The sequence below is a fragment of the Pygocentrus nattereri genome, chromosome 17 (genome assembly GCF_015220715.1).
Source record: "Pygocentrus nattereri isolate fPygNat1 chromosome 17, fPygNat1.pri, whole genome shotgun sequence".
Taxonomy (NCBI): domain Eukaryota; kingdom Metazoa; phylum Chordata; class Actinopteri; order Characiformes; family Serrasalmidae; genus Pygocentrus; species Pygocentrus nattereri.
Genome location: NC_051227.1, coordinates 19,267,414 through 19,288,919, shown reverse-complemented (window position 1 = coordinate 19,288,919; position 21,506 = coordinate 19,267,414). Strand labels below are relative to the sequence as shown.

Here is a 21,506-nt window from a genome sequence, read left to right as displayed (position 1 = left end):
TTAAGGGGGGCAATTTTTACATGGGTGATGTAGGTTTTGTATGAATCTTTATCTTCTATAAATGGAATGATTATTTTAAAGGTGCATTTTGTGTTTTTTGTTTCTAGTTAGGGAACCAGCCTTGTGACTGGAAGGTCACTGGTTTGATCCCCTGAGCTGACAGTACATGACTGAAGTGCCTTGAGCAAGACACCTAACCCCCAACTGCTCCCCAGGCACTGCAGATAGGGCTGACCACCGCTTTGGGCAAGTGTGCTCACTGCCCCCTAGTGTGTGTTTGTTCACTAGTATGTGCTGTTTCACTGCACGGATGGGTTAAATTGTGAAGCTGAAATTTATTTTTTACTTTAAATATATTTGTAAAATATATTTAATATTTAATAAATATGTTTTAATATAAAATAATAACAACTCTAGACAACTCGAAATATTTAAACTCTGTAAACAGAGAACAACGAGAGAAGTCACTTTATGCCTTAGCTCACTCTTCCTCTCTCTCAGTTCACACACACACACACACACACACACACACACACACACACACACACACACACACACACACACACACACACAGCCTGAGGTAGTTCCTAGCCCCACCCTCCACAATAAGAGTCCTAGCTAAATTTACAGAGAGAAATAAATGCTAGAGAACATAACCCTAAACTAACATGCAAAAACAATTCTTGAACATCCTATTTTTTTCTTTGAACTAGGCATGCTCAGATCCCACACTGACCCCCATTCTCTTAGCAAGCTTTCAGCCTGAGGGGGTATCTGGCATTTTTCTGAGCTTGATTGCTGGGCTGTCCGCTGTGACCTTTTGCTGTTGCCATCCTCCTGGGTCACTATGGGGTGTTAAAAGAAGTCTGAAGCTGCTGAGGGGTGTCAGAAGGGCTCTGGAGGGGTACTCTGTGCAGATGGAGGACCCAGAGGACTAACTAGGGTGCCACTCTTAATCCACCAAATACAGTGTCGGGTGGTCCCAAAGCAAAACCATGCAGTGCCAGGTTGTGATGCACATCCAATACACCATATATGTGAGTCTTTCCACCCTGCTGGCTAAAACCTCTGCCAGTCATAACTCTGATTTGTTTGTTGATAACTGCATTATCGATGCTGGCTTTATATATATATATATATATATATATATATATATATATATATATATATATATATATATATATATATATATATATATATATATATATATATATATATATCCAGCAATGAGAGAGAAAGAAATGTATGCAGAGTCTTACAAAGAAACAACATTAAATAATTTACTGCAGGTTAACGCATTAAATTCAGGTCCGGGTTACTTGGTAAGAAACTACAATTACCATGAGGCAGAGGCGACCATAAAGATTGACGTCATGACGCATCGATCACGAGGAAGCGGATGTTAGGTATTTCTCCGTCGCAAAAGCCATTTTCATGCTCAAATGCCCTTTTTCTAACTAGTTGCTCCTCGATTCGAGATCGACATAAAAGGTATTTATTGTTGTTTACCGAACACCGCCGTTAAATATTTCAGGAGGCAAAGAAAACATTTCTAAAACGACTGGCTGTTGTTAGCAAGGCGTGCTAGCCGCCGTCGGGTTCGCTCGCTGGAATACAAAGAGCAGCTCGCCAGGTCCGTCAGCCGCTCTCAGGGCTTGGTGGGGAAATGATGAGAAACCTGGTCATTTCAGTCAGAATACGCTTCCCATCGCCCTGTAGAAATTAAGTAAACACGCCGAGTCTTTGTCAGCTGCGATTCGGGTTCGGTTTCTACACCAAGTCGTTTCGATCTCTGTAGTTTTGGTTTTCCGTCAGAATGAAGGGGGCGAGCGAACATCGCCACTTCACTAAAAACCGCGGAGAAAAGCCGTATTATGTCTGATCTACTGCTGCCAGACAGTTGCTGGTGTATTTTGGTAGTATTGCCCTTCGCAGACAGGTGGCAGCAAAGTTGTAATCATGTTGCTATTGCAAAAAAAACGTAGCCTGCTGTCATTTGCTGCCAAATAATGTTTTAACTCTGTTTTTTGAATATTTTTCAGGAAATCATGAATTTGGAGCGTATTCCCAATGAGGAGAAGCTAAGTCTGTGCAGGAAATATTATCTAGGTATTTCTTTTTACACGGTTTTTTATTTGTATAGCTAAACTCACAGCAAAACATTAAATATTCACATTTTTCAATTTGTTACAACTATAATGCTCTGAAAACGGCCATTTAATCTGTTTCTTTCCATCACGTTGAATGTACGAAGCTTGTTCGTGCGCACTGCATCTGTACTCTGTGCAGTCTTTTCAGTGAGCATCTAGGCTGAAACTGAAACCTGGGGTCTAAAACTGGAATGACCAAAATTTCTGTGCAGTATGAAAACGTTTGTAAGGCAGTGTGTCCTTGACAGCTCGTTAGCGTTCTTGTTACAGTAAGAAACGTACATGAAACATACATGCTAAATAATTCAGCTTTCAGTAGCTGTTATGTGTAGAACACATTACATGTTTGCCACATCTTTTAATTTCTTCTTGCTTGTCCCCCACAGGTGGTTTTGCATTTCTCCCTTTCCTGTGGCTGGTTAATGTCGTGTGGTTCTTCAAAGAAGCCTTTGTAAAACCTGCCTACACAGAACAACCACAGATCAAGACGTGTAAGAACGACAGCATTTATCACGGCTTTCTTTCGGTTTCATTGAGATTGACGTTTAAATGATTGGAGCTAACTGTTACAGCTAAGCCATAATATGCCTGCCTGGCATATTTACGTTCTATATGGACACGTATCGCTGTTGTCGGAACAAAACCTTGTGTCTCCAAAATAAGAACTTTACAGGAGAAGGAAAAAACCTACTCCACTTTTAATGTAAGTCAATGGAACCAGACGTCTTTCCAAGTCATTTTGGGTCATTTATTTTGGTCCATTCGTCATTAAATTTACACACAATATGTGGGACGACAAGTTCTTTCAAATGATGTCAAAAACTGAAAAATGACAAAAAAAACATTGTAGAAAACTGTCATTTCTGGATACGCTTAGTTTAGAGAGATTAATGTAAATAATAATAAAAAAAGAATATTTTATACAGTGTTGTGCAGTTTGTGGTCTTAGTTCCACTTTTAACTTTGTAAAAAAAAAACTCAATAAATACTTATATTATTTAGCTTCTTGAACTGCCATACAAATCATCTAACATACATTTTGATGTCTGATATTTAAATCTACATTTGGTCTTTATTTTATATATAATTGCATAGATTGATAATACAACAAGTGAGTCCAAACTTGTGTACCAACACACCATGATAAACACCTTCTAACTTTTAAGCTATTATTACATACATTATAATAAAAAGATACTAGTAATAAAGATGTTAGTTTGTGAAGCGTCTACATATTTGTGGAACATTTGGGGGTGGATTTCCAGACGGGTGTGAAGCCTAATCTTGGATCACACAACATTCTGATGGGAGATTCTCCATTAAAAGAACAACACAGTGCCTCTGATGCTCATGTGAAGCATCAAAAGCTGTTTTATGCTAATGGCTCCCCTTGTGGAGAATTAAACCTGCTAAATGTGAGTGACTGAGTTACAAGCCACTTCAGGAGGTGCTTCATATCTAAAAGTTTAGTCCAGTACTTGGTTTAATGCCTGTCTGAGAAGCCAACCTTTAAAGCTTTGTGCTCCTTACAGATGTGAAGCGGTCAGCGCTGGGGCTGTTGCTGTGGGTAGCTGTGCTGACGACGTGGATCAGCATTTTCCAGCATTTCAGAGCGCAGTGGGGAGAAGTGGCTGACTATATTTCATTCACTATTCCACTTGGGACGCCATGAGGAGATAAAATCTCTTTTCTTCTTCTTCTTTTTTTTTTTTTACATTTTTTTTAAAATCCCATTTGCATATGGTTTGTTACCAACTAATAACCCCACTGGTGGTAACAAAGTAGGTTGGCATTAAAATGAAAATTTTGACCGTGGTAAACTGATAAAACAACTTGCCCCACAGACTGGGAAGACACTACACTCTAAAGTTCAGCCACTGAGAAATTGTCCAGGAATAGATAATGTTACATACTGTATTAAAAACTGTTGTTTTTCTCTCTGTATTGATGATAATGGAATAAATTCGTTCAATCTGTAGTTCTTCTGTTTTTATCTTGTAAACAGTGTCTTAACAAAATAAAACCAGAACAATTCATGCACATTTATACTTATATATAATTATTAATATATAATATATAATTTTTTTTATCATTGTGTAAAACGCAGAAATATGAAGGAATGCGTTTGACCCTTAGCAACATGATAGGACATGAGTGACAAGCACCGATTGTACTCACACACCTAATTTACATAGACAACCATAATCTCATAATCCTCACAACCTGCCAAAAATACCAGACCCTCTAATATCTAGAAACGAAGCCCTGCTTTTATGTGTAACCCTTCACAGGCGCCTGTTTTGAAACTCAATCTCGCTTTCGAGCAAATTCTGCGCCCCCCTCCCCCTGTGATCTTAGTGGGTACTGTTTTTAGTAGCCTGCAGTCACAGTGATGGCAGACAGAACATGTTTCCCATCAGCAGTGCTTCTGCAAGTAAATGAAAGTGACTAATGAGGTTTACACTCTGGCATTTGGGCATTGCTGTTTTTCCAAGTTATGACTAGCTAGTGATTATGAGAAGATGATTAATGGTGTTGTGAATATAGCCAGTGCCAGTGTCAGAACAAAACCCAGTATCTCCAAAATGGCAACTTTACATGAGTAGGAATAAACATAATGTACTTTTAATGTAAGTCAATGGAACCTGACTTTTTTCTCCCCAATTTGTTTTGGTCCATTCATCATGAATTTTTGATGCCATGTAAAGGACAACTTCAAATGGTCAAAAACTGAAAAATGTATATATGTATATGCATATATACACAAATGTACAGTAGCAACATGCATAATTCTGAATAGTTACTGAAAAAAAAGTCTTATGATGAGTAACTGAATGGATTAGCTTAAAGTTTAAGGGTTTAATTTGAAGACACCTCACTGTGCTGCAGTTCTAACTTGGTCTGCTATGCTCTTAGGTTGTGATATGATAATGTCAGCATAATGGTTTTCATTCCTTCCTCAGAACGCATCATGATTTGTGATTTGAAACGTATTACAGATTTGTATAGTTCCCATCTTTATGGAGTTCCTGTTCCCTTTTTTTGCTTTGAGTTCAGGCCTTTTTCTGCCCCTAAACCAGTCCTTGACTGTAGGTGTCTCTAATTCCAAACATCACTGACCAGATTTGTGAAGATACAGATGTGATACAGTACTGGGGGAAAAAATCAGTCAGTTTATTTCATTTCCAGGCAGAACGTTTACGTACAAGTTATTCATTTTTCAGTTTCAGGAAAAAGCAGAAAGATACATAGAAGCCTCAGCGACTAAATATACATGCGTCTAGAGTGCAGCCCATTTAATGTCTTTAATATGACTTCCACTCTTTTTGCTTTCAGTCTTTAAAAGAAATCTGCAGGTGGTCTTTCCACACCTCCCAAGTTCAGTCTTAGACGTTGGTTGAATTTTCTGTTTCTCACAGTCCCAAGTAATCCCTAACACACATTCAGTGTTGAGATACCAGATTTCTAATCTACCAGAAAATACCAGTGGTTGGTGGCAAAAGTAACCAGATTAAGCTTTGCAGGGACAGATTATGTAATTTTATAGCCCTGCCTATAAGCAGTTAAGATATTATTTGAAACATGATCACCTGTTTTTTACATCTGTATAAAATCATTTTGCCATAGAAGGTACCCTTATCTGTGGGCAATGGGCAGCGCTCCCATAATGACGTAACTGGAAACCAGCAGTGGAAGGTTGAAGGCCTGGAAATGTGCACTGAGGTTTCATATGTCATGGTAGAGGTTAAAAGGGTGGGAACATGTTTTTGTCACACGTGCCTCACCATGTGGGATGCAATGTGTTCTCTGTTCGCTCTGTTCCCAGTGCTTTGAACTTATTTATAGCCCACCAAACATAAGACAAGAAGTCAAAAGTACTAGTGGCTTTCCACGTGAAAACCGCCCCCCTAACTCTGTGACATTGGACAGCACATAGCTTATGTATCTGTCCCAGCAAAACCTTCAAAATGTACCTTAGTGTAATTGATCCATGATGAAATCCAGGTCTTTGTCATCATGTTCACACTTATGTTCTGAGGAATATAATAAGCTGATCTTACATAAAAGGACAAAGTGGACAAGTGAGAGGTTTAAGCTGCACCTGAGCCTGATCTCACACCCCATTGGTGGCCCCAGGTGTCATGGACCTAGGCCAGGCATTTCCAAAACAACATTTAGCTCCATGCAGATTGTTTTGCCAAGGGGATGGGGGCGTGGAGCTAGGAAGCTATATAAACCACCCCACAACAGAGAGACCGATCACAGTTCTTCACTGTGCTGAAGGGCTGCAGCAGCCAGTGTAGGACTTCCTGGCCTGTTATTTTCAGTTATTTTCCTCTGCCTTCTCTTTTCATTCCTGCTATTTCACTGCAGAGGAGGAATGGATTTTGATTTACCTCATACACTGCCCTTTGGTGGGATCCCTTGGGACCGTGTACTGCCCCCCTTGCTGCCTCACCTGAACGGGACCCAAAAAACTGCCTCATGGACTCCTGTTGAACTGCTGCTTCCAGTTACTGAGCATGCTGGTGCCGCACAGGTTAGTATGTTACCAGGTACCTCCAAATATTAATACGGAGCCTAATCTCTTAAAAATAAAGATGGCAAAAGGGTTTCCTAGGGTGATGCCATAGAAAAACTGCTTTTGGTTTCCTAAAGAATCTTTCAATTGATTAGTTTCAGAGTCTCCACTGAAAGTTTCTTATGAAACTAAAAGTGGTTCCTCTATGCCAAACCCTTTTGGAACTTTTATTTATGTATTAAAAAAAACAAACAAAAGTCATTAGACATTTATCACGTTACAATGTGTGAGAGTGAACTTGTCCAAGCAGTTCTTTACGTTTTGTATTCAGGTTGTTTGTGACCACAATGGATTTGCAGTGCAACTTGACGTAAAGCACTTCAGCCCTGAGGAACTCCTGGTCAAAGTCACAGGGAATTATGTTGTGGTGGAAGGAAAACATGAGCAGAAAAAGGTCAGTGATTCCCTGTGTGTTTGTCTTTCGACAGCTGTCCGATTCAGCTATTCATATTCTCTGTATTGTTGATGTACGATCAGCTAAACATGCTGTAGAAAGTCATTCGCTGAACTGTGATCTTATCTATAGAAACCTACAGCACCGACATTCTAGCATCATAATTGGATTAAAAACCTAGATGGAAAACATGGTGCTATAATTCTGTGTAATAATTTGGCCCTAGAATGGATCAGGGCTGGTGACCCGGCAGTTTAACCGACGCTTCCGCATCCCTGATGGAGTGGACATCATGGCCCTGCAGTCGGCAATGTCTCCGGAAGGAATGCTCATGATTTCTGCACCCCTGCTACAAGGCGAAGCCTCCGGACCACTCACACACTCTAGCCCATGAGTAATCAGACACATACGCTGAGGGAACAGCTATTCAGACCTTTTGGTGTTTTCCAGTTCATATACCCGCTTTAAATTTATACACACTTTGTTTTTTGACTTTGATAACGTAGGTAAGCATAAACAAAAAGTTTAAATTAATGACAGCAGTGCTGTGTTGCAAGGTCATTGTTAGTAATTACACCTTTGAGACATCTGTGGTAAGAAGGGATTTGCTGTTGGCAGCATTGTGGTTCAGTTATAGTTCATTCCTCTTTGAAAACAGTCCTCAGCTCCTCAAGGTCACAAAAGGTCCCTCTGATGGACAAGCAATTTCATAATCCTCCATACATTTTCAATAGAATTCGAGGACATTATCTAGGCACCTTCACCTTTTTAGTAGTCTTGAGTTGGCTGTATGGTTGGGATGATGGTCTTGTTGAATATCATGATGCTCCCCACTGCAGACTTCACTGTAGGTACGTTGTCCTTGGGATTATATGTGCAACCTCCTTTCTCCAAGCATAGGAGGAGTTCTGCTTTTGTCGGACCAGAGTATGTCGTTCCAAAAGATTTCTGAATTGTAAATACTCATGTCTCTTTGTAATTCTTTTTGAGAGTAGGTGTGGGGTGTAGGGGTTTATTACTTATTGTTCTTTTTGCAACTGTTGTTCCTGTGGCTTTCAGGTTAATGCTTTTCAAATGACTCTTGGCTTCTATTTGACCTTCTTTAACATTAGTCAGAGACAGCACTGTGAAATCTTGTGTGGCGCACCCATCCGGGTGTGTTTACAGTGCTTTCCTATTCGAGTGCTGTTTGATAATGTTGGCTTGGAGAACTTTAGGAGGCTCCCTTGTCTTCACCATGATTGCTACTCGTTGCATGAAACCTTCACAAGCAACAGCAAAATCTTGTGCAATATTTTTTTTTCAGCATTGATTTTTTTCTTTTTTTAAAAAACATATGTTTAAACATTTTCATGCTTATGAATACATACTTTTTATGGTTAATATTTATAATTACAGTCAAAAGACACTGTGTCTATTTGTGGATATTATGAGCTGGAGGTATATTAAATAACAATAACAAAAGTGTCTGAATACATGTTTCCCTTCATGGTATAGAGGCACTGATGGGGAGACATGCCAACAATTCAACTTGCCACTATTTCTGTCATTTTTCCCCCCTGAGCTTTCACCCACACTCAAATGGATGAAGTAAAACAGACCAACTCTCCCCGAGCCAATTCCAAACATACTTGATGGCAAGCCAAACTACACAACATTAATCCTTTTTGTTCTAGCATTTTCATGCAGTTAGGCTTTCAGGACTGATGAAGCCTTCTGATCATAATCCATCTCAATTTTCAACATGATCTGAGCATTCTAATCATTTGTTTACTGACAATGTTTGCACATATCAAAGACAATGGACTCCTCAGACTCACCAGTTACATTATTAACTGACGTGTGATGAGTTCAGGACTGTATATTTTGCTAAATAATGGTTTGTTTTGTAAGTGTTGGGTGTGAGTTAGCATTCTGTGCATGAATCTGTTCAATACACTGAAAAAGTCTTTAAATATATATTTTTTTTCCAAAGCAGTTTATTTACAATGTAATTATCTTCACAGAAATGTATTTCACTAAATAAATGCACTGACTTCCAAGAATAAACATGATTGTGTGTTTAAGTGCATCGTTCCTTTCCCAAGTTCACAGTAAACATCAGTCCTCATGGAGTTCTTCCAACATCCTGTCAACCTCACTAGAGAGAGAGAGACAGAGACAGAGACAGAGACAGAGACAGAGACAGAGACAGAGACAGAGAGAGAGAGATCACAGAGTTCAATACATTTTACACAGGAGGTCAAAGTCCATTAGTTGAACATTCCTTGTCAGAATGTTTGTAAATGTATAAGGAAATCAGATGCTTGTGCTTTAAGTCCATGTGATTAGAGATTATTACGGAAATTTTTTTTTCCTTACCAGAGTTGCTCCTTCACCAACGTTCTCTGCCGACGAAGAACTAAGAGTAAGGGGTCATCTTCAAATTCCAACCCATCCGAGTCTGTATTGGGAAGCACATTTAATATTATATGTACTATAGAATCATTTTATGCATGCTTTTGTTCATTATCCATTTAGCTCTAATAACATTTTCTAAAACTATCCTGAAAAAAAGATCATTTTTAGCATTAACCCACTAGTTTATTGTAGTGTAAAAAGTATTTGTATTCACTCACCCAGTATTTATGCTTATGTTACATATTGTGCTTGCACTGGAACTATTATACACTGGTATTACAACTATGCAAGTACAACGGCATCGAAACAGCTGTTTAAAGAACACAGAAGTCAGCTGTTTAACAGGTGGAGGCTAGACATACTAAACTCTGCTCAGTGATGACCTTACATACTGACCACATAACATCACTAATGAGAGACAAGAGTTAATTGTCAAAAATTTCCTACCTTGTGCTTCTTGCATCAGCTGACCTATTACCTCAGACGGCTGTGGCATGCTTGGCTTAGCGGGCACAGGGGACTGTGAAGGGGCAGGGGGTGTGTATTTTGCAGAATCTGAGGAACATGGGGTTCTAGATTGGGTTGATGAATCAGTTGCTGGAAACAGCACCTCAGACACAACCTGTAATAGTAATGGCCAAGAAAGACACTTATAAGACAGATGACTGTAAAGATCTTTCACTTCATAATGCTGAAGTGAGCTTCACACTGTAAAAGTATGCAAGACCCAGAGTGTGGTAAATCAATTACTGCCTGAAAGCAACTTAAAACAGTCAAGCCCTGTCTGAATGTTCCTGGAAAAAACTGCGTTCTAAACTGTATTGTTAAATAAAAGGTATGAAAGGCATGCACAGTGATGCAAGGATCATGTGTCTATCAGCAGATAATTGTTGAAAAATTGTGAAATAACATGTTTAGATTTGACTGATGTTTCAAACTGATATTTGATGATTTGTTTATCGTTTAGAGGACTCTGGTCTACATGATACGATATCATCAGACTAGAAATGTATTTTGTTAAATTTTACTCCATTTGTAATCCTCTGTAAAGAAACATCACATAATGCAAATCCAGGTGAATTCAGTACAAATTTCTATGTATTATAAATATTTACAGTACTGTGTGAATGTTTTAGGCATCTAAGCCAATTTTTAAACAATTTACCTCAGCATTGAGTTTATCACAATAACCCTAACCATTAGAATAAAGTCATATTCATAATTCAAATAAACATTAAAAAAAAAAAAAAAAAAAAAATAACAAGAATTTCTTGGGTTCATATTTTTCCTTGACACCTTCACAGCCACCACAGAGACTTGTTAATATCATCAATTACATCATGAGCACAATTTAATGAAGCACTGATTGGTCAAACCAGGAGTTGCTTTTCAAATACATATAATACTGTAATACTGGGCTTCCTCGAGGAGAGGTTTGAAAATGGTTAAACAAACACACTAACATGCAGAAAATCACCATTTATCGTATGTATGTATGTATGTATGTATGTATGTATGTATGTATGTATGCACGCACGCACGCACGCACGCACGCACGCACACCACTTTATTGGGTACACCGGTTCAGTTGCTTGTTAACACAAACAGCTAATCAGCCAATCACATGGCTACAACTCAGTACATTTAGGCATGTAGAGGTGGTCAAGACAACTTGCTGAAGTGCAGACCGAGCATCAGAATGGGGGGAAGAAAGGGGATTTAAGTGACTTTGAATGTTGCATGGTTGTTGGTGCCAGATGGGCTGGTCTGAGTATTTCAGAAACTGCTGATCTGCTGGGATTTTCACACACAACCATCTCTAGGATTTACAGAGAACGGTCCGAAAAAGAGAAAATATCCAGTGAGCGGTCAGTTGTGTGGACCAAAATGCCTTGTTGATGTGAGAGGTCAGAGGAGAATGGGCAGACTGGTTCCAGATGATAGAAAGGCAACAGTAATTCAAATAACCACCAAAATCTCTGAGGAACGTTTCCAACACCTTGTTAAAAGTATGACGAAGATTTAAAGCAGTTCTGAAGGCAAAACTGGGTCCAACCTTTTACTAGCAAGGTGTACCTAATAAAGTGGCTGGTGAGTGTATATCTCATTATTAATATTCTATAAATTTTGTTTATAAAAATATTAACACTTTTCTCAGCAAATAAACAAACAAAACAAATCTGTATCAGAAATGTACATCAGATATCGACATCAGCCTAGAATGACCAAATCTGTGATTCTAACTCAATCAGTGACGTTAAGGCTAATACACAGGAAAGTCCCAGGAACATACCAATACCACATCAATAGCTGTTCAACTTATTCATTTTGTGTAATTTTTCCAGCAAATGCGCTGTTCAGAAACATGAAGATAACACACTGACCTGTCCCAGAGTGTTGTGTATGGGTGAAGGGGGCGGAGCGCGATCTCCTGACCGAACGCCTCTTGTTGAGCCTTGACCCACATTGTGCCGCTTATTTTCTGAGCTGGATTCTTTGGCCTTGCAGCTGACCCCATCTTGACCTCTGGCACGTCTACTGCTGGGTTTGGCAATGTGTTGCTTCCCCTCAACACCACGTTCACCTCCCTCATGCCTATAGAAACAAACTGTGCTGCTCAGTTTGTGCAATACAATCAGTAAAAAGGTAAACATGTTACATTACTAAATTATACCTACTAACAGTTGATTTGGTACAATCCTACTCCTCAATAACTATTACTGCTGTTGTATCTGACAGTATTTATTTTGTGTGTATTGTTGTATGCTAGTGTCCTCTGTCTTATCTAATCTACTATGTAGCTCATTGTACTGTGTGTTTAGCAGGCTTTCTCACACCTCTTGGTGGCTTTGCATCTAGGCTAGTAGGAAAGCCTCCTGTTAACCAGAATGTTTGTGTAAAAGGACATTAAAACCACACAAAGTTTGCTTCTTTAGTTTTGAGCTACAAGGCAAATGTAGGTAACTGTACTCGAAGCTTATTGCCATTAGTTTTGCATTATGATGATAGCAGGCCCAAAATCACCACATGCCTGACTCAAACCACAAAAATAAAACCATTAGAAGGAGCAACATTGAAGGCTTTATCTGTAATCTTTTTATCTATAATTTATCTGTAATTACAACCCCAATTCCAATGAAGTTGGGACGTTGTGTAAAACATAAATAAAAACAGAATACGATGATTTGCAAATCCCTTTCAACCTATATTCAACTGAATACACTACAAAGACAAGATATTTAATGTTCAAATGGATAAACTTTGTTTTTTGCAAATATTCACTCATTTTGAATTTGATGCCTGCAATACGTTCCAAAGAAGTTGGGACAGGGGCATGTTTACCACTGTGTTACATCACCTTTCCTTCTAACAACACTCAATAAGCGTTGGAACTGAGGATGCTAATTGTTGAAGCTTTGTAGGTGAAATTCTTTCCTATTCTTGCTTGATGTACAACTTCAGTTGCTCAACAGTCCGGGGTCTCCATTGTCGTATTTTGTGCTTCATAATTCATAATTTAGGGTGAGAGGTACATTTTTAGAGTCACTGCATGGAGTCATTGCTTTATTTTTAAGGACTTGACTGTAAACCGGAGTGTTCTCAGTGCATCTAATCTGGTAAAATGGTGCTAAAAGAAAACATGGCTAAAACAGCAGGTGTACCGGTAGGATTTCTTCTTTCGGCTGGACGTTGCTCCTGTTTTCATGCCATTTACCACCCCTTGCCTGGTCTTGGCCTTAGCCAGCATGTTCTCTCCATATGGGCGGCCATGCCATTCTCCTCCTGTGTTTTCAGAGGGCTGTGGTGACTGTGAGGAGGCAGTGTGATGCTCACTGCAGCGCTCCACTGAGCTCTCTGAGGAGTTGCCCTGTACGCACAGATGGGCTTGTTGAGGGCTATTGGAGGCCCGTGGCTCAAGAATGGCTCTTTCCCTGGCAGGCTGGGGAAACAGAACTGAGCCACTGCAGGTAATGGAATTATGATGAGTTGGGATGCTGGTCTCAGGCTGGAGTTTACAGATGGTTGCGCTGGAGACACAAAGTGCTGGCTGAAGAGCTGGACATGCAGCAGCGGTGCTTGCAGGGCCAGTCTCTACAGGTACAGGTGTGAAAGAAAAGCCAGCCTTTTGAGGATCAGTAGAGGCAGGGTGGGGCTGTGAAGATGCAGAAAAGATGCAAAGACTGATAACATTGTAGAATTTCTAGAGAACACATCATAGCATACATTAGAACATTACAGTAAAGCCAAAGTGATCTCACCTACAGCACCTAATTGACATGTTTAGACACATCTGGCTATAGCTTTAAAGACATTGATCTAAAAGGCTTATGCTTAAAGTAATAATCTGGCCAAAATGAAAAGTTTATCTATTGTGACATCTGTTGTTGACATACCTACTCATCTCTTACAGTGGTGCTCTAAAGTCAGAGTTTAAAGACAAGCTAAAGGAAAACTCCCTTCCGATGATGCATTGTGGCACCTCCACTTCAGAGTGAATACTTAGGGATAAGAATTTTTTCTGCTGAATTAATTCTTCAACAAAGACAAAATCTCAAACAAGTGATGTGAGTGCTCTAACACCAATGCTATAAAATAGATGTATTTATCAGCCTGGGATTTGTTGAGTGCCACACAGATTCCAAATGGTGATGTACTTGCCAAAGTATACTAGAACACTAATAGAGGAATGAATTCTTCTTCAAACGAAGAGGGCCTGCAATGCTGCATGCTGCTACATTACATGACATAACAAATAACATTAATTTTAAGTTGCTTCCATGAGATTTATTGAATACTTTTTGGTCACTTTTTTGGTTCAATTCGCTCTTTATTATACTAAAATGTAGAAAAAGGTAAAATTAAGGAAAACCTTTATTGTATTTCTGAGTTCTAATGACAATGATTTTATGTCTACTTAAGTATGAAGCGAGGAAAGTAATCTGCTTTTTACTTGGTTACACTAATGCACAACTCTTAACTATTAATTCCATTCTGTTATGTTTATGACAGCAAATGTACTGCTTTCATGATTAATCACATACAGCTTTGAGGTTTATCAGTTTATCTAAGCCCAAAAGTGCATTAAAAAAGTGAAAATAGAGCCCAACAAACTTCAGTTCCTCTGCTGATAGGTGCTTGATCGTCCACAAAGCTCTGCTGCAGTTCTACAAGTTACTCCATTCTCTAAAAAGTACTTTTACTTGAGTCAGTATTTCACCAAAGCTCCTTTTAAGAATTAGCTAAATGTTTTAATTTAGTATGGGTATGGGTTTAGCCTTCTCTACCCACATCTGGTCTTCTGACTGGTACTGTATGTGTTGGTACAAGTAACATAAATATAAAAGGGGAAATATTTTACAATGCTGAATTTGTAGTGTTGATGTACCTGCAGTGCTAGCCTGCTCAATAAAGGCTGATGAAAAGCTGTACTATGGGAGGATGTCTCAGGCAACTGCCTGGCCTGCTCCATCTTCCTCCTCAAGCGCCACTGAAACAGGATGTCATCCTCAGGGCGAATGCATGAACCCCTGGTGCCCAGAGCAGAGGGAGCAGCAAAGGGGTCTCTTCCAGACACGCTGGGTGTTGATAGCACTAGTGGAGACACATGGAAAATTTTGGCTGCAGAAAACTATCATTTAGAACAAAGGCCTTCATTCTCATCCTCAGGGACTCTTATGCCAATCAACACTTGTACTGTATTCAAGCTTTGAATGCTGATCATCTTACTCAGGAAGGAAGTAGATTTAAAAAAAGAGAAGATTGAATAGGAAGAGGCTCCCAGATGCATGGGTCGAGAGATCAAGAGTTTAAAGCTGTGTTTACATGATTCTTTAGAATTGCTTAATTCAGCTGGGTCAGAATTATGGTGCTCCGTCTGTGAAAGAGGAAGTCACACTATGCAGCCACTATGATTTTATAAGACTATGCAGGACACTGACAAAGGAGAAAAGAGAGAAATAATACTTTCAGTAAAGTGTGCACCTCTTAGTGCTGACGTTTTAATGAGTGGGATATACAACTTACAGTTGGAGTCCATTAAGCTGGGCACTATGGGCCTTCGGACTGGCTCATCAGCTGTTACAGGAGAGGAGAAATCAGAGCAGCCCAGGCCCTCAGAGCTGATGGGTATAAGACTAGAGCCACTGCTGAGAGAGTTCTCACTGAAAAAGACCACAGGTCCCATGAGAAAACTGCTACAACTATTAATGTAACTGTGGTCAAGCACTAAAGGAAGGGGAAAAAAAAAAAAAAAAAAACAGCTGACTAATGATCTAATGATTAGCAACATAAATAGATGTTCAGGTCTGTCTCCGAGAAGACATATGTACTGCATTAGAATTCTTAAGTTTAACAGAAGGACTATCACTGTACTAGCACAGCTTTGACGCCTCAAATGATCTAAATGTTTCCTTAGCAAACAATTTAATAATATATCTGATCTATTAGCAACATCAATTCTACAATCAAGGGTGCTTTATCTTTTATGACTACAAAAAGCTCATCCAGTCACAACATAGTTATAGTGTAAAATACACTGTGGTTTTAGTTGGCCTACCTCATGCATATAAATATTCCTAACACAGGCCACACTGACACATTCACATTGTTTGATCCTATTCTGGGTGCAGAGCTGATCGTGCTTTTTTCAGTCACATGCCTTCCAGTATTGAGAGCCTGACAAATCCTGACAAATCTTCCACGTGCAGTGTATGATTTGTGATGGTACAAATCCACTGTATACGATGCACCAAAAATAGTCATCTTTCAAGATAGAATCCACAAGAATTAAGCAAGCTGCTTTTCGTTACTGTGCCTTAAAGACTGAAAATAAGCAAACAAGTTCGGTCCTCATTGAGCGCCATTGAAAAAGCAGTGCAGGCTGAACTTTAGTGTGAATAGGCAGGCCTGAGCTGCTGTAAGCCTTTAATGTAAACGCATGGTTTTAGTGACATCACAAATATTAAAAATTCAAAACAAGCAGGTTTAGCTGAGCCAGAATTTAAAATTCAAGGTTGTCCCATTAAAGAGCAAACAGTGCTATTTTTCTTATTGCAACCTGGTCTATCAGAAAGTACTGGAAATGTGCTAGTGCGTTTCAGGTGTTCATTTAGCTCATACAATCTAAGCTTTAGGGTAAAAAAAAAGGAATAATATCAGCCAATAAATAAAATGAACAAACAAACAAACAAATAAATAAAAAGCCTGTAAACTTTGTCTGCCATAACAATTGCTGATTGATGAATACTTGCTTCATATTATTATTTGCATCAGTTAAACAAATAAAAAAAAATCTCTCCTTTATAAATTAGACCCTGAAACATTTTGAAGATTTATCAATTTGCTCTTTCAGTGCTACCATTTAGTCCAAGAGGTTCTGTGTTTACTTAGTTAAGAGCTCTGTGTATCGTACCTCTTCTGCAGAAGCCTGCTGGCTCTCTGCTGGAGCTGCAGTATCTCTGGCTCTCCTGGCTCACAGCGGGAGGACTCAGACAAGGCCTGGAAAGCAGAAAGAAAGAGCAACCATCAGGTTTATAGACCTATGCCATCAACTACAAGGCTATTCGTCTGTGTGGAATACTGCATGCTGCCTGAATTTCGTCATGCATATCATACATTTTATATTTTAGTTTGCACTGCTTGCCTATTGACATATCTGTACTTATGACTTTTGGAGATTAAAAAATTTAACTGCTTAGGTTACATATGGTAAATAAACCACATTTCACTGAATGGTTACTTTGCATGATGTCCTACAGTGGAAAGATGGGCAGCACAACATGCTTCATAACTATATGCAAGTCTTGCTCACATTCAAAAGTTCTTTAACCATTCTTTAACTCTTATCATTTAACTTCTTTAAATGCCAGATTGCATTATTTGCTAGGTAATTACTAAATAATAAGTCTAAGAATTTGCATCAACACCAGATTAGCAAGAACCCAAGTCGACATCCACCAAACACTTAATTCACAAACATAAAATTCTCTCTTAAGACGAACGCAGGCATGCTAACCAGCAAGCCCTAATGATGTGCTGCATAACAACTTGGCGCTGTCTGTGAGGAATTCATAAATATAACAGTGTGACACTGAGCAATGAAACCACGAGGTGCAAGTGAAGCAAGAAGAACTTCTTCCTTTAAACAAAACAGAATACTAAAGCTATCCTCCAAACAAAGGACATTTAAGGAAGAAGCTTTCTGGTCTACTGCCACTAGAAGGCACCATTCAGCCACCGTATTCTGAAGTGTGAAGCATGTGAGGAGAGAATGCAAATGATAATCTTGTTATAACCGCAGCTTTACTCAAGCAAATTGAAAAGGGAAGTTGGTTACAGGCATCCTACACAGGATGTGCACTACACTGTGAGTAATCAAAAGCCCTAGGTATCTACTATAAACAGAAGGTACTGCTTCAGGGAAACAGAGAACCTTTTGACTTCCACGCAGTTTCACAACCTGCAAGCTCATCCGAAAAGAGCTCATGCAAGAAAAAGGAAGAACGTGTGAAGCCCTTACAAGTACGCTTAGGTCAAGCAGGCCTCTGGTGGGTGACAGAGAAGCGTTGGGCTGAGACCATTCGGGTGGACTGTGCATGCTGTCCACCAGGTCATTTCCACAGTCAAAAGGCCCTGTCAAAACAGTAAAGAAAAGCAGCAAACACACTCAGAGCTCACACAGAAGTATTATTTCTTTTTTGGCTTTCCTGCACACCTTTGTCTTCAGCTGTACTGTGCAGGAAGGATGTCACAGTGTGAGAATTTGATGAAATGTTTATAGTCTTCTGTTGTAATCAGTGTTTCCTCTTTGCTATATCATTTTATTACTATGAAATAATTCATAGTGGGCACATGAAAAAAATTCACTCTCTGCCAATCAGACAATCAGAGTGGCTTGATGTGAAATGCATTTCTAGAAAAAAATTCTATCAGAATTTTGCAGAACAACTGGTGAGAGAAGCCAGACCTCTAGAGCATGTAATGCCTTTGAAAGCTTTTTCAAAAAATGGTCATGAGAATATATTCTATAATAGTTCTAAGATAAGGTTTTGGCCTAAAATGCTTTTAAAAAAAAAAACAAACAAAAAAAAACCACACAAACACATTCAGGTCACAGAGGGACATGAATGGCATAAGGCAAAAACAGGACCTAAAGAAAACACCTCCACCTCGGAGAGTTACCCTTACACTACACTGCATATAAAACGCATATAATAAAGTACACATGTAGGTTCAGTGTTCATTTTGAACAGCAAATAAAACACCTATATTTGTGATGTAGGTGGCTGGTTTCTATCACCACCAGAAATCATAGCCGATCAGTTTGCCAACAATGACTAAATGAATCTGTTTGGACCTCAACATCTGAATTATGCAGAAAGTTTTACTACAGCTTCTAAACTGCTCATTGCTTGGAAACAGTGACGTTTTCAGTCTTATTTAATAGTGAAACTAATGCAAGTTGCATTCTGAGAGTTGCGCATTGAGTAAAGAGATATGCAGTTTCTTCCTAATTTCATTTGACATTTGAACTGAGTGTCGTTCTCCTTCTTGTTGAAGTCTACTTCCTATTTCATTCAATCTCAGTGGGTTAAAGGAAGTCTTAGGGCTCTTGTTCTGTCTCTTTACCCTCTACATAGATATAAGACAGTATGATGTTTAGCAACAGGTAGAAGTTCAAACTGTACAAAGAAGCTCAGAAGCACCAAACGTGGTAAACATAAAAAAAAATGCATAAACAAACTTTTAAACAGCAAATGGTAACTGCCTTATGGTATAATGCTAGGCCTGGTTGTGCTGAGCAGCACCATTAACATGTAACGCACCTCTCAAGCGTTCCTTAGGTGTCTGGGTGGGAGTGGAGCTGAATGATTGTGGAGGGGAAGAAGATGTACACCAAAATGGTTGCCCAGTCATGAACCTCTGTCTTTCCTCACGGCTTTGTGGCCTTCCATAACGGAAACGTTCAATGTACCTAGGAGAAATTAAAAAAAAAAAAAAAAAAAACACCTCTCTTGATATAGCGAGACAATAAGCAATAACAGAACCCATACATGCCAAAATCTTAGACACTTTTTCCAGAAATTTCATTTTTCAACCATTGTCCCCAGCAGAATCATGTTGACAAAGAACCTTTCAAAGGCTGCTTGTAATCCAAATCACAGACAACACATCCTAAGCAAGCTTCTTGAAGATTTAATTCACTGCTTCACCCTATGTCTCATACTTTGCCAGGACTGAAGGCTCTTGCATTTCACTTGTCGCTCTGTGTTGATACTGTGGAGGCTGAGGCTCTGTGCAGGGTGAGGCCCCAGCGCTGGCGCGAGAAGAACCCAGATCAGTGGAGGGCCAGGACTCAGAAAAGCTCAGACGCTCTTTCACAGAGGGAACAGGACAGATAACAACACGGTGCGACCCTTCAAGGAAGTGCTGGTCCTCCAGGCTAAGAGATGTAGTTTGTGGAGGGGGCTCTGGAGAACTGGCTAGCTCACCAAACCTGACAGGGCTCAGGGCCTGTAGAGAGCATGAAGATGCATAAATATAGCATTTAGCTGGTACAATGTCCATGAATACAGATTTTTGATGATTCAGTCAGAAATCTGACACGATTTGTAATCATGGGCATCAAGGTACCAGCTAAATACTATAATTTCAAGATTTCTGACTGAATCACAGTGATGGGTGATACATTATCAATACCAGTATATCAGTATTGGTGTTTGACAACTAAACTGATTTTTAGTTATTTAGTTTATTCTGAATAGTAAAAACTATGCAACGCGGAAACACACATGGGTCGGGCAATATGACCAGATTTTATCAAACTGTGACAAATTACAACACAGCACACCACAATTTGCTTTTCAAAGCAATTCTTAGAAGTTACATAAAGACCAACTACATGTTTCATTGTAAACAGAGCATACTTAGTCCTCATAACTGGAATAAGTGCAGTGCAGATTGTGAAATGAACAAAAACCAATGTAATTATTGTTTTTTTTTTTTTAATATAGTATTTGTATATATGAGACGTGACACATATGTCATATGCATATGCATTCTGTCAGTTCTAACTAGTAAAACCCCAGAAAAATAAAACATTGTGATAAATATAGCGTATAGTAAACACTTCTTTAAGCGTCATAATATGTTTTTTGTCATATTGCCTGCATCTGCACAGACAGTTGCTGGTAATAAGATCTATTCAACACAAATACATACTTACACAGGCAGGTACGAGGCTTTTCTCTTACCAGCTTTTTCTGCTGTTTGGAAGTCTTCCTTGCTCGAGATGGACTGTAGTGGCTTCTAGCCAAGAGAGGCTCTGGAGGAAAGGGATTCTGTCTCATGAAAACAGCATCACTGTAAGAAGAGATTTGTGTTTACCACATCATATGTATTCACGTGTATCTCACATCACTATTACCCAAAATACGCCTTGCCTTTTTCCTTACCTGGATTGCATGATGGCATTCCCGACTCCCTGTTTTCAGCTATTAACGTTACCTTCTGAAACTAAGAGCGTTCATATTGTGCCCAGTTGTCGCTTTAAGGGTCAGTTATATGACATCAATCGTTGCCTTTTCCCTACATTTAAGTTTCCAGAGAATCTGGGTTGACCAGTCTTACGCCAGCGGATGAATTAAGACCCAAAATATAACGTAAACTGGTCGCTTTGCTCCGGCATCACTGAACACAAACAGCTAGGTCAGCTAGCTAACTAACTACGCTACTGTTGTAGTTAGCTAATGGAACTAGGCTTTCAAAAGTACCACCACAGACAAGACTAAAGTTCACGCTCTGTATACGAAATCAAATCATGAAACGTGGCTACAGAACAATAAATTCATCTACCTTCAAAAACTAAACCGAACCATCGTCCCCAAGCACAAACTTCAATCTCCTAGCTACTCGAATTTTGTTTACAACGTTTAAGTGGACCGCTAACAGCCAATCAGATTGCGCGACTGCTGACTGACAC

The 21,506-nt window shown here is 39.3% G+C and overlaps 3 protein-coding genes across 5 annotated transcripts; 2 read left to right on the top strand and 1 right to left on the bottom strand.

Moving 5' to 3' along the window:
* Window positions 1-1,345: 1,345 nt before the first annotated feature.
* psenen (presenilin enhancer, gamma-secretase subunit) lies at window positions 1,346-4,128 on the top strand. Of its 2 annotated transcripts, none has more exons than XM_017720863.1 (4): window positions 1,346-1,406; window positions 2,043-2,109; window positions 2,537-2,641; window positions 3,683-4,128. In XM_017720863.1, exons 2-4 carry the CDS (start codon window positions 2,049-2,051, stop codon window positions 3,820-3,822), a joined length of 306 nt encoding a protein of 101 aa, XP_017576352.1. In that variant the 5' UTR covers window positions 1,346-1,406; window positions 2,043-2,048; the 3' UTR covers window positions 3,823-4,128. The 2 variants fall into 2 exon arrangements, with proteins under 2 accessions (XP_017576352.1, XP_017576351.1); XM_017720862.2 differs by having other exon boundaries at window positions 1,383-1,491.
* Window positions 4,129-4,967: 839 nt separating this feature from the next.
* hspb6 (heat shock protein, alpha-crystallin-related, b6) lies at window positions 4,968-9,175 on the top strand. Its single transcript, XM_017720831.2, has 3 exons — window positions 4,968-6,690; window positions 7,004-7,126; window positions 7,353-9,175. The coding sequence occupies exons 1-3, from the start codon at window positions 6,532-6,534 to the stop codon at window positions 7,518-7,520; spliced, it is 450 nt and encodes a 149-aa protein (XP_017576320.1). The 5' UTR covers window positions 4,968-6,531; the 3' UTR covers window positions 7,521-9,175.
* On the bottom strand, window positions 9,084-21,448 carry proser3 (proline and serine rich 3). 2 transcript variants are annotated; one of them, XM_017720829.2, is made up of 13 exons: window positions 20,980-21,448; window positions 20,779-20,887; window positions 19,752-20,038; window positions 19,351-19,499; window positions 18,045-18,157; window positions 16,938-17,023; window positions 15,551-15,687; window positions 14,913-15,118; window positions 13,189-13,679; window positions 11,911-12,121; window positions 9,974-10,148; window positions 9,488-9,569; window positions 9,084-9,266 (listed from the first exon to the last, which is right to left on the bottom strand). In XM_017720829.2, exons 1-13 carry the CDS (start codon window positions 20,988-20,990, stop codon window positions 9,227-9,229), a joined length of 2,097 nt encoding a protein of 698 aa, XP_017576318.1. In that variant the 5' UTR covers window positions 20,991-21,448; the 3' UTR covers window positions 9,084-9,226. The 2 variants fall into 2 exon arrangements, with proteins under 2 accessions (XP_017576318.1, XP_037402744.1); XM_037546847.1 differs by having other exon boundaries at window positions 21,380-21,435.
* Between the last annotated feature and the right edge of the window lie 58 nt (window positions 21,449-21,506).